This window comes from Polypterus senegalus, chromosome 1 (genome assembly GCF_016835505.1).
Source record: "Polypterus senegalus isolate Bchr_013 chromosome 1, ASM1683550v1, whole genome shotgun sequence".
In the NCBI taxonomy this organism is placed as follows: Eukaryota; Metazoa; Chordata; class Cladistia; order Polypteriformes; family Polypteridae; genus Polypterus; species Polypterus senegalus.
The window spans coordinates 66,260,935-66,273,884 of NC_053154.1; the positions used below are offsets into that span (position 1 = coordinate 66,260,935).

A 12,950-nucleotide genomic window follows, 5' to 3' on the forward strand; every position below is an offset into this window, starting at 1 on the left:
TAAACTCATCAGTTTTGGTTACTTGATAATCAAAATAAATTTAAAAGCTATTGTATTGCTGAAAATATTGCAGTATATCTATGTTATCCTTTTCAAAATAATCAGAAGCTACATGCCTCTTCATGTGAGTTTTAAAGTGCTTTAAAATCTTTATGGATGTCTTCAGCTGCCTGAAAGCAAACATTTGAGTTCTGGAAAGTTAAAACTGCAGTAAAGTTTTGCAGCAGCTTTCTTCAGTTTCACAAGCAATTTGAGGTCTGTTAAAAAATTACAGTAAATACAGAAATATTATATGAATTTGAGACATCCAAAATCAATTTTTTAATAGCCCCATCTTTAATTATATTGACAGGAAGCTCTTTAGATAAAATGGAGGAAAAAAGTATTGTTTTTATGCCTTTAGTACTTTAATATAACGCATGGACACAATGCATTGACCTTTCATGTTGTGTCATCGTGACCTGTCATGCTGTAAATGCAGAGAGGATTCTAATCTGTTAGTTGTGATCTCTGCCAGGCCTTCCATGTGCAGCTTTCCAGGATTCCTGCTCTGTCCATTCATAAGTTGCAGTAAGTTGCTCAGTGCTCTGCTGCATTTATATAACTGATCAAATTATCTATTATGTTAATGATAAAATTGCCCAGAGTCTTATTTTCTTATCTGTTCGTATTGCTGTATGGTGGACAATCATTCTTATTGCCTAATCTTTCTACTTTTCAACTGTTTATCACCAAACCCCCTTCCCACCCAATCTGTCTGGACTTGCGACTGCATAACAGGAATTAGATAAGCTGCCCCATAAAAAGGTCATGCCGACTGAGCACATGAATTATGGAAGTGTGGTGAGTGACTTGCATTACTGTACAGTTTGGGTTGCTGCTTTTGGAAAAAAGCAACAACCTTTACACTGTATTGTGTGTTTTGTTTAAAGAAATTATATTGCTTTTATCAGTCCTGAAAACTAATTATATGGTTACCCTGAATTTTATTATTGTTTCAAAATCCAACCTTTGCATGTTGGTGCATTATTTATTTTACTGCTAATCAGCTCTAAAACAGGAACAACACCATACTCTTAGTATAGCAAGCTAAATGTCTGTAGGGTGTGCTTTGTGTCAAGTTTAACCATTAGGTTCATAGCGGTTTGGTTTCAGCTCCTAAAATGAAGTCAAAATACACCTAAACAGTTTACAGTTACCATTTAATGTTTTGACACTTAAAAGGAGTAGTTTAAGGGCTTTATTTGCTGACTGATTGTTAATCAGAAAAGTATGAACTGTAAATGAACTTTTTGCTTATTCATGCTCATTCCCTTTTCTTTTATAATAACATCACAATATAATGCGTTAACAAGACCCGCTTTATTGATTAAGCATCACATAAATGGTTACTTTACTTACTTATTGCCAAACCTGATTCGGCCATAATGAGCCAGATCAGATCCTACTAAGTTAGGCCCTTGAGCAAAACCCTTATCATGAAATTGCTCAAGGGGTGTTGTACAATAGCTGACCCTGTGCCCTGAAGCTCATGCGAAAAGATAGTTTCTCCTTGGGAATTAATAAAGTATTTTCAAGAAAATTGGAACACTGTGCAGGCCGATCGCAACACACCCTCATATACACACTCGCTCTCAGTCGTACAGTGTCAGTTAAAAGTCACGAGTCAACCTAATCTTGATATCCTGCCTGTGGTATGACGGAGGAAAGAGGAGTGCCATGAGAAGATTCAGGAGCACAGGCAGACGGATACGAGCCCAGCTTTGTGAGGCACAAGTGCTAACCACTATGCTGCCTTCATATCAGCAGTAATTCCTATAACTGGTGGAAATATAAATTCTTTAGTCATATATGTAGTATTGTAGTCATATTTTGCCATCTGGGACACATCTGTGAACTTCTTGGAAATTTGAGGAGGAAGTTCAAATTTAACAATCTATTCATTATCATTGTTATGTCTAGACTTCTTAATTCGAAAAAAGAACAAAAAAAGAAATTACTTATGAGCCAGTCTTTGTACTTTAAGGTCATACACCACTATACTTGCACAGCTTGGAAGACATTATTAATGTAAAAACATATTTTGATTAGAAGCTGTTTGGGTATTATTTCAGACAAATTAATTGTATATCTGTTTGAAATAATGACTTTTTAAATTAGTAACTTTCACAGTTTACAATATCATGAGCTATAAGGGAATTCTCATTTTGATGTAAAATCTATATTTCACATATTTGTTTGTCATGAACCACCTTCATTTCACATATTTTGGCAGAACAAATTAATTACATCAAGTAAAACAGTGTGGCTAAATACTGTAGAGGGCCAATCGTATGAAAAACATAGAAGAAGCGATTTAACTATGATCAAAAATCGATAGCTATGATAGTCAAAGCTCTTTAATATATAATGTAGTAACTTTCATACTAAGTACTGACAAATGTTGCCATAAAATATAGTTAATATTTTTTTAAAGTTAAACAAAACAATTACTGTATGTTTGAATAGATGTTAAAAAGTTTAAAGTGATAAGGCAACAAGATGTTAAAAGTTATCAGAACAATTGAATAGTTACATTACAGCAAAAGAAATGTCTTATTTTAAGAAGTGTTCATTTTTGTAAAAATTCAAAAACATTGTTTAGCTTGGATTAACTTGATGACCAAAAGAGATTTCAGTGACGGAGGTGCGGAGAAATCGGCCAAAATCACCTTCAGCACGACTGACACAGCTACAGTATGTTTTTGAATAGTACAAAGATCAGCCACCCAGAGTCTGACTAGTTCCACAAGTTAACAGAATACCTGATAAGCAGCTTAGACAACAATGGAAGAATGTTTCATTTTAGGAATCTGTAAATAATCAGCAGGGTCTTCAAGATGATTCTGACAAGAACAAGAAGATAATGTACTTTAGCAGCTTCAGGGGTAACTGAAGGTGTGCCAGTGTGCTTACAGAGTGCTTAAGATGCCAAAGAAGGGAGGTAAGGTCAGACTGCTAGATGGTCAAATTCAATTTATATTTTAGTCAAGCTGAGTAAACTAATAAGTAACTGAATTACCTTGTTTATAAATCAGATTGTTACAATAAACCGAAGGCAGTTTACAGTATACTAGTCCATTAGAACAATTGTTTTGAGAAGCTGTTTACAGATCTGAACCCTTGAGATGACTTATAAAATAAGACATTAAAATTGCTACTTAAAGCCACATGTGGAGTTGATTCAACAATATTAAACATGGCCTTGGTGAATGACAAATAACTATTTATAGAAAAGCATTTTTGCATAATTGAAAAACTGGAAAAGCGGGTTCAGAATATGGATGGAGGAATAGCAGTTGTTTTCTGAAAGTATGAAGCACTTGTTATGTTTAAAAAGTATTCTTTTGCGTCATGTGTAATTGTGAAATATTAAAATGTAAGTAGTTTTTTTTTCAGTTTATACAATGCCACAGGGTTGAGCTTGAGATAAATTTTAACACTTTGAGCTTGTTATGTATTATAAAATGTAACATATAAATAAGATGCTCTCCTTTTTAATCCATTCAGTTTGCTTTATTTCATCAAAAACTAAATATTAAAGAGGGTATGATTGTCTTTTGCATCAGAGCACCACAGTTGGCAGAATGGCTATCTCATGGGCCATAGACCCCAGTTTGTATTACAGCAGCACTGACGGTTATTCCAGTATCCATAGGGTGTAATCTTTTATTGCTGTCTTTATCTTTTTTTTCTGAAATATTTTATTTTAGGACCAGACAAAATAATTTATATAATGAAAATTGGTATTGGGTTGTTTGCATGTGATGGATGATGAACCTGATATGTTTTTTTTTTTCGGTTTTGTTTTGTTTTCTAAGGTTCATTAGTTCCTGTTACTGTTTTAAACTTAAAAAGCTTTACTTTTTTCAATCCTTGTTCATGTAAAATTTATAAATCTCTCCCTTTCAAACAAAACTGGATTTCTATGGCTCTGCCACCTCATTCAGATATATTTTGTAACAAAAAAAGTGGGGTTGCCAGATTACTATCAGTTTTTAGTTTAGTGTCACTTGGCAAAATGCACAATACTGTTTTTTCTTGATTTTAGACAAAATTTAGTTTAGCTTTTCCTGCTTTCTCTATTTGCTATGATACCTTTTTTGATTTGCTCATCAAGACATACTGCCAAAAATATATTTACCAGTCTTTTTTTCGGGATAGGGAGTAGAAAATGCAATTCAAATTCTATTTAACAAGGTATTCTTTCATTATAGCCCCGTACAAAAGGTATTCATCCCATAGCCTCTAGTGATCCACAATTTGCTTTGACTGAAATTAAAAACCCGCAGCCCTCAGATCCTTCCTCAGGACAGGTATTAATGCATGTTTCAGTGAGCACTTTTATTTATTACTGCAGTGACTTCTTCCTTGAACGCAGCATGTGTACTCATAGACTGGAACTGTAATAGAAAGGCATGTTTCACAAGAAAAGGATTGTGACCATGAAGAAGCACTATAATGCTTTGGACTTTAAGAAGAGGAATGGATAGAATTCTTGGATTAATAGCACTTTATTTACACAACTCGGTGTAACATGGAACCCTGCAGTGTTTCTGCTAGATTAGCAATTTCAGTAGACCAAACATTTAAATGTACAACAGAGAGCCAAAAACAAAAGTTGAAAAGGCAATTGTGCAATTCTGAAAGTGTTGGAAGCATTACTGATAAGACTGACATGACACACGTGTGCATTTTGATGAATCACCCCATCTTGCAGTCTTCCCTGCTCTCTTATTAACAATGTACAGTATGTGCATTGGCCTATTCGTAACGACTTCAGATGGCAAAATTACAACACCAAAGACCCCAAACTAAAATAAGCTATTCCTTAAAAAAGTTTGGTTAAAAGGTAATGTTGTACCTCCTGGCTTTGTTATGTGCTGTTTCTGTGTAATACAGTTAGATGAACACTACAATGAAATTTGGATTTTTAATACGTTAATATATATCATACATCGATTCATTGAGTACTGTGGAGTAATTACTGGAATGCTCCTGCTTACAAGTAAGAGTTTATTCCTAGAACTAATTCCAGTGTTTGGTCCTTACCACATAAATCAGGTTTATTTTAGATAGTACCTTTCACTAGTTTAAGCACCAATCAGTAGTCTTGTTGTTTGTATGTTCTCGCACGCTGGGGATAAACTGGCAGCTGTGTAATGGGTATGGCCCCTTGGGAGATCACGTTGGGACATGCTGGAGACATGGAAGTACATTTGGGAGATGTACAAGGTACGCTATCTTACTAAAGCAAAGTGAGACTAACTTACTGTCCTCAGTGATTGCCATAGTGGGAATTCAACAGAACAAGCAGCTTGAAATGCTTTGATTGGTGGATGGACAACTGTCTTCAATTGTAGGACACATGGTCAGCTTGAATTGCAGCCGACGGTAAGTTAAACTGAAAGGCTGCTTCTCAATAATGTTGTGACATTCCTTGAAAATAACATCCATCTCATATAAGCATTTTATTATATTTGAAGCTGGCCATTTTTACGACAGTCTGTTTTCTGAATCTGCTTTTTCCAGTGCGTTGTGATTTGGAGCTGGAGCCTTTCATGCCAGCAAAGGGAGTAAGGCCAGAACTAAAGCTGACTGGGAGGCACACTTACACTCTGTCAAATTTTAAGGTGTCACCATCCAAAATCCAAAAAACGAGAATGCATGTTTTTGACAGTCATGTAAACAGCCACTTAAAATTAATGCTTAATAAGTTACTGAGTTGTGCAAAACTGTCTTGCTTCTTCAAAAATAATTCATTAGAAATTTAATATTGAAATGATGCAGCAGTGTTCCATGCCAACAATTAATCATTTAGCATGCTTGGCTTTTATTGTGTCCTCCTCCAACTCCCCTAGACCCCTAACCCCGACACCCCATCAATCCATTGTTTTAATAACAAGCATGTCTCGGTCTGATTATGGTTTCTTTCTTTCTTACTCTGCTGCTTTTTTCACTCTCCTTCTCTACTTATCAGATGACTGTTGGAAAGGTTTCTGCTGTGATAGGTGCCATGGCCGAAGTACTGGTCACTCTGTATGAGAATGACCACAAACCCAAAACTTGTTCAACTGCCCCCTTGCTGGTAAGCAGCCATCACTGCTTTTGTGACTCAGAAGGGATTTTCTTGATTGACGAGTTAAAGTTTTGCTACTAATAGTAATCTTATTAAATTATTATTGTTTTAAAAGTCGTGTTCACGTTTTAAGTATATTTTGTGCATTACTCTAAATATAACATGGGTGTGACCATTTTTTAATGTCTTTGTTATTTTAAGAAATAATCCTACTTTAGTAGCCTGTTTATTAGGCAAATGTAGTTTTTATAGAAGTGTACTATTTCTAAAATGTCCAGCTGTAAAGGGGTTGGCAGTGAATCACAGGTAAGCTTTGCCCCGAACACCAAGAAGTAAAGCACTAGAAAAGTGAGTTTAGTAAAGCCTTGTCTGTATAGGCAGCTGCATTAAAGGTAAAGGAACCAGGAGCCATGTTTTTATATCAGCATACTGTATGCCTTACACTATCTCTTGAAGCCTGCCAGTTTGGTGGGCAACATTAGAACAATCTAGATGAGAACAGGCCATTCAGCCCAACAAAGCTCGCCAGTCCAACCCACTTAATTCTTCTAAAATAACATCAAGTCTATTTTTGAAAGTCCCTAAAGTCCTACTGTCTACCACACTACTTGGTAGCTCATTTCAAATGTCTAAGGTTCTCTGTATAAAGACAAATTTTCTAATGTTTGCACGAAATTTACCCTGAACAAGTTTTTACTAACTCCCTCCATAATTTTATACACATCAGTCAGGTCATATCTTAATCTTCTTTTGCTTAAAATGAAAAGGCTCAACACTTTTAATGTTTCTTCATAATTCATCCCCTTTAGCCCTGGAATCAGCCTAGTTTCTCTTCTCTGGACCTTTTCTAGCACTGCTATGTCCTTTTTGTAGCCTGGACACCAAAAAGCCTGAGCATAACCTCTTTGGACTTGTACTCCACACATCGTGCTGTATAACCTAACATTCTATTAGCCTTCTTAATGGCTTCTGAAGTCAGTCTGGCAGTTGATAGCATTGAGTCCACTACGACTCCTAAATCCTCCACATAAGCTGTATTCTCGATTTTTAGACCTAACATTTTTACGCCCTATGTGTAATACTTTACTTTTACTGATATTAAAATTAATCTGATGCAAATCTACGCAAGCCTGTTTGCTGTCTAGTTCCTTCTGTAATGATTTAATGGACTCCACATTATCTGTCAATTCACCTATCTTAGTATCATCTGCCAATTTAACCAGCTTGTTGCTCACATTCCTATCTAAACCATTTATATATATTAAAAATAGCAGTGGCCCTAGCACTGACCCCTGTGGAGCACCACTCTTAACATCAGCCAATTCTGATAAGGGAACATACAGTATATGGTGAACACACACGCATCTGTCACTTTTTCTTTTATAAATTAGGGAAAAAAATCGATCGTTTAGCAGAGTCCTCCCATAAAGATTTTGTGAAGTATCTTACATAAAGAATGACTTTTTTCTTTATTAAAATTGCTGTAATAAGAAAATAACATCTTTCTCACTGTGTTGCTTTGTAAACTTTGTGTAACTTCTTTATTTGTAGGGTTCTTTAATAACAGTATCCCCATAACAGTCCAATAGACTGGCTAATTTTTAACCAAAAAATATATATTTTCAGAAAATGGTGTATTTAAAATCACTGCTTTCTATTTGCATTACAATATATTGCTCAAAGAGGCATACAGAAAAGAATATATAGAAAATAAAAAGACCCTTTCCATAGTTACCTCTGCTGCAAAAATTCCCTCTAAAATCTAAAGTAAATTTTTTTCTTCTTGGTATTCCACCCCTGCCTGTTTATGACCCTTCTTTGTCTAGTCAGTTGAAACATTTTTCAATTCCTAGTCTTTCATTCACTGGTAGCAGTTTCCTCTGCCCAGAAACCTCATCAATTTCTTAGCAGATGCCCTTTTTTTTTTTTTTGTTTGTTGTATTTTGTTTTACAGACGAGGCAATGTACATGCATACTCCATGAAGGAATGTGCCCAGTAATGCAGTTGTTACTGTTAATGTCATAACTGGCAAAATGGGCATCGTGTTGCAGGAGCAGCACAGCACACATCACACAGTGCAATAAAATGTCATCGCTAATGAACTTTATTTTAAGCACAAATAATAGGCAGTTGCATGCTAAATTACCACACAAAGATACATATACTTGTGTGTTAAAACATGTTAAAAACATGTGTCAATGCACAAAAAACACCTAAAACAAAAATTAATTTGTCCTTAAACACAAAAATCAAGTCAAGTTGGGAAGCATGCACCGGGTACAGTGTGTTGCTGCACCCACTACCCAATGAAACAACTTGGGATCCCGGTTGGCAACACCCCAGGCAGACACGCGGTCCAGTCCCACCCTCCGGAAATGACCCTCTATCTGCTACAGCCAGGTGTTACGTGGGCGACCCCTTGGCCTGGTCCAACCACTTGAATCCCCAACAATGAGGATCCTGCGAGCCGGATCACCCTCGGAGAATCACACCACATGGCTGTAGTGCCGTAACTGACGCTCCCTCACAATGCAGGTAATGTGCCTCATTCGGGACTCCATGAGCAACCGCTCATTCGACACAAAGTCAAACCAATGGTACCCAAGGATTTTCCAGAGAGACACAGTACCAAAGGAGTCCAGTCTTCATCTCAGGTCACTGGATAGCGTCCATGTCTCACAACCATATAGCAAGACAGGAAGCACCAGGACTCTAAAAACTTGGACCTTCGTCCTTTTGCATAGATATCGGGAGCGCCACACACCCCTTTCCAGCGACCTCATGACCCCCCCATGCTCTCCCAATCTGTGTACTGATTTCATAGGAAGAGTCACCAGAGACATGAAGAGCCACTGTCAAGGTATGTAAACCTCTCAACAAGGTGGACACTCTCCCCACAAACAGACTCACTGCTGATGGCTGTGCCCATGAGGTCACTAAAGGCCTGGATCTTGGTTTTTATCCTGTACACTCGCAAGCCCAGACACTCAGACTCCTCTTCTAGTCTCCTCGTTTAGGCCCCCGATCAGAGCCTCCATTGACTCCACGAAGATCACAGCATCATCAGGAAAGTCGAGATCTGTTAATCTTTCTTCACCAACAGATGCCCCACAGCTGCTGGACCCCATATCCTTGCCCTATACCCAGTCCATGAAATCATTGAACAGAGTAGGAGCAAGAACATACCCCTGATGAACCCCAGAAGAAACTGGGAAAAATACAGAGGTTCTGCCTCCACTCTGCACAGCACTCACACAAAAATGCACCAGCATAAACACGCTTCTTTGTCTGTGTCTGGTTGTGAATCAGGTCTCGGTAACCATCCATTATCTGTAACACTCAGCTCCTGACCCCCTTTCATGTTCCGCTGACCCCTGGTTCTACCCCTTTAAGATGAGCTGTTTGTCAGCATTAGTTGTACAGAAGCTGCGTCCGGGAAGAAACATGGGCACGTAAAGCACTGACAGTGGAATTATTGTCCCTCATCTGGCTGGAGAAGCCGTACTGTTTTAGTTTATTTTTGTCTGATGTTTTGGATTTTTTGGTTATTTGCTTATTTTTTGGATACTGTCCTTTTCTTACTGTTTTTTGTTACCTTTACTTCCTGCCTATTGCTGACTTGATGACAAATGATAGATTTCACTGTAGCTCCTCTGAAGTACTCATTTTGTGTTCTTGTTTTTTGGATTATTTTAGTTATAGTGCATGAAGGTTTATTTGTAGTTATCCCATTATCTTTGATGTTGTTTGATTGTGGTAATGCTTAAGCCTAGTTTTTGCATTGGCATGTTTTTATGCTAGAACTGTGTATTGTTGATTATCTTATTCCTTTACATGTAGTGCTTAGGTCTGTCAGTGAAGCTATCTCTGCAACTGAAATTAATAAAACCATGGATTGAACAATCAGTATTATGATTTCATGGATCAATCTGTTAGTTCACAATACATTTGTTAACACAATTATTTGACCCAACTTAGAATGGTTATTCACATACATAATATACTGTACATATATTTACATCATTTTTTACAGTTGCCACACAGGCAGTTTATTTGACTTGTCCATGAACACAAAGCTACATGGAAGCTGAGAATTGAACTGGCAACTCTTGTTTAGAATCTTGTGCCTTGGCTACTACAACAGTTAGATTGCCAGGTACAGTCCAAGCTTCTTAATATGGATTGTGTATGAGCTTTCATCTCCTTCTGCCATCCCTCATGTTTTCACTTCTTTTTCGTAGAGAGTGTTGTCATTTAGCAAAGAAACAGTTATACAGACTTCCAGGTCCTGCACAGACAACAGTTTTCCAGAAGCTTCATGTTCTCTCTGTGTTACTTTTTGCTTTTGAACATATTTTAGTTGTTGCTAGTTTTGATTAATAGTAAAACTACATTTGAGCTGCTTCTGGCCTGTCACTGGTCAGTAGCCACTAAAAAATAAATGGATTTTAAATTTACAAATGATCTGCTACAGTTACTGCCAACCCAAGTACCTGGGCTTCTCAGATGCTTACTGGACAAGCTGCAAACTCGGGAGTAGTCACAGGGAGAACAAACAGCATCTGAAGGCTACCTTATGTCTGCAACACCTACAACAGGCATAGAGAAACTAAACATCAGCTTCTAGCCCTGCAATCTCAAGCACCCAAAGCAATTCCGTTTTTCACTGCTGCCAGAGTTGGTCATCTGAAGATGGAAAGGGTGATGAGCTGGAACGGTTTTCAGTGCAGTGGTGTGCTGGGCTCATATCATCACTTCAAGAGAGGCCTACCATATCAACAAGCTAATGAAAAATGGCAAGCTCATTTGGGAAACACTCTCATCTGGCTGTGATGAACAATGCTACACGTCTACTTTCTGACACACTGTTATTAAGTACTTTCAGCCAATGAATTATTCAGCATATCTATCTATCTATCTATCTATCTATCTATCTATCTATCTATCTATCTATCTATCTATCTATCTATCTATCTATCTATCTATCTATCTATCTCTTTCTGTCGCTTCAGTTTCCTTTGCTGTCTGGAGTTAAGATCATTCTTTGTTGAAGTCAGACTTTGATTATGTTAAATGTGTGGTTAATCCACAGGTTGTTGGTTTCTTGGTACATTAAACAAGCATACTAACTAGGTAAAAGAAAGTTTATAATTGAAAGATTATAATTTTGTAAAGATAGGCTAGCTTCAGAAATGTAACTGTTCCAAGGCACCTTCCTGCACACTTACTTGCACTTTGCTCTTTCTCTCTCTCACTCTCTCTTTCACACACACACACACACACACACACATCTCCGTTTCAGTCTGTCTCACTTCTAAACTGGACTCTGCCCCTACCAGACCCGTGCATCCCTACCAGCAAGCTATTTTGTCAATTATGCTTAACTGCAAACATCTTAATATCAGTTTCTGGTCATTGTAAACTCTTAACTTTTGAATTTTTTTTGAAAAGCAAAGAGGAAACCCCTGTCATGGAGTTTGGTTGGGCTGGAGACTGGTTTTGTGATAAGTATTTCACTCCAAAAGTAGGTCTTTTACGGTTGGTCTCATTGTTGGTATATAAATCTGTATTTCAGGTACTCCTGGTGAAATTTTGCAGTTGAAAGTTTTTATAAAATAGTTTGTCTTTGGAGAATGCTTTATAAAATAAAGTTCATCTGATGGTGTTTGGCCTTTGAACAATTCTATACTTTTATAAACTGTGATATTCGAGATTCTAATCATAATACTTGCTGCTGATTTAAAAAATGAAACTTAAAGAGAGTGCAGAATGTGATTTGATCCAATCTGTTTAGATCCCCACTGTTTAAACTCAGGATATCCTCTTCCCGCTTGTTATGTTTGACTGTTTTTGGAATTGATCTGCTGGTCATCTGATTAGAAGACAATCTGTAGTGGAGCACAGGGGCTAGAATTGACAGTTTAGCTTGTCAAGTTGTTGCTGAACATTTGTCCACAATGAATATGCTTTTACTTTCTGTAATGTTAATCCTTTTTAAAGTTACTGTAATTCATTAATCGTCAAGCTCAGGCTAATCTCAGGGGATCATACAGAAGCTGCATACTGTCTTTCTTTCTACCACATAGTTGTAGTTTCCCTGGCAGTATTCCTGACCTGAACATCCGGCCAGTAAGGGCCACACCATCTCGATCACTTTGATCATGTTATCCTGGTTCAGTCATGCAATTTAATTTCTTTATATTCTAGGAATACCTAATTATTTTTTAGTGAGAGCTACAATTACCCATGTGATTAAACATACTACATGGAAACAACATTCAAGTATGAGGGTTTTAGATGACAACATGAAGCCTGTCCACCATTGATGTTTAAGGATGCTAGGAATCTTGTATAACAATAACTATTCCAAGTTACCCAATAATTTTAAATCTGATTTTATGACATGTTGCATAATTTCTATAAGTGAGCTGAAATAGCAGTTTCTGAAGAATGTGAAAAGCAAAATACTGCCACGCAATGCAGTTTTTCTCTTCTCCATAATAGCTAATTTTGTGTATTTTGTGTCTGACTTTAGGGTTCTCTGCGAAAGGAGTTTCCTCAGAATCTGGGTGGCAGCGACACCTGCCATTTCTGCAAGAAGCGTGTATATGTCATGGAGAGGCTAAGTGCAGAGGGCTACTTCTTCCACCGAGAGTGTTTCCGTTGTGACTTCTGTAAAACCAGCTTACGCTTAAGCAACTGTGCTTTTGATGTGGATGAAGGTAATGAAGTGACTGCAAATTATATTTTTACTTTGAAGGTCACATAATATCACAAGAAGCATGTCTGGGTTCAGGACCTAAACTCTAAAACACGGATTTTTCAAAACAT

At 37.2% G+C, this 12,950-nt stretch overlaps 1 protein-coding gene and 1 long non-coding RNA gene across 16 annotated transcripts in view; one reads left to right on the top strand and one right to left on the bottom strand.

Moving 5' to 3' along the window:
- LOC120526805 (F-actin-monooxygenase MICAL2-like) overlaps positions 1-12,950 on the top strand; it is a 346,702-nt gene that overhangs the window by 178,349 nt on the left and 155,403 nt on the right. For 4 of the 8 annotated variants that reach the window (XM_039749949.1, XM_039749973.1, XM_039749977.1 and 1 more), the window contains exons 21-24: positions 781-843; positions 4,257-4,355; positions 6,020-6,127; positions 12,655-12,841. In XM_039749949.1, the coding sequence (XP_039605883.1) occupies positions 781-843; positions 4,257-4,355; positions 6,020-6,127; positions 12,655-12,841 (457 nt within the window). The remainder of the gene's footprint in view (positions 1-780; positions 844-4,256; positions 4,356-6,019; positions 6,128-12,654; positions 12,842-12,950) is intronic. The other 4 variants (XM_039749960.1, XM_039749956.1, XM_039749963.1 and 1 more) reach the window with 4 other exon arrangements.
- Positions 1-12,950, bottom strand: part of LOC120526874 — a 215,298-nt gene that overhangs the window by 74,176 nt on the left and 128,172 nt on the right. The gene's annotated exons all lie outside the window — the stretch shown is intronic.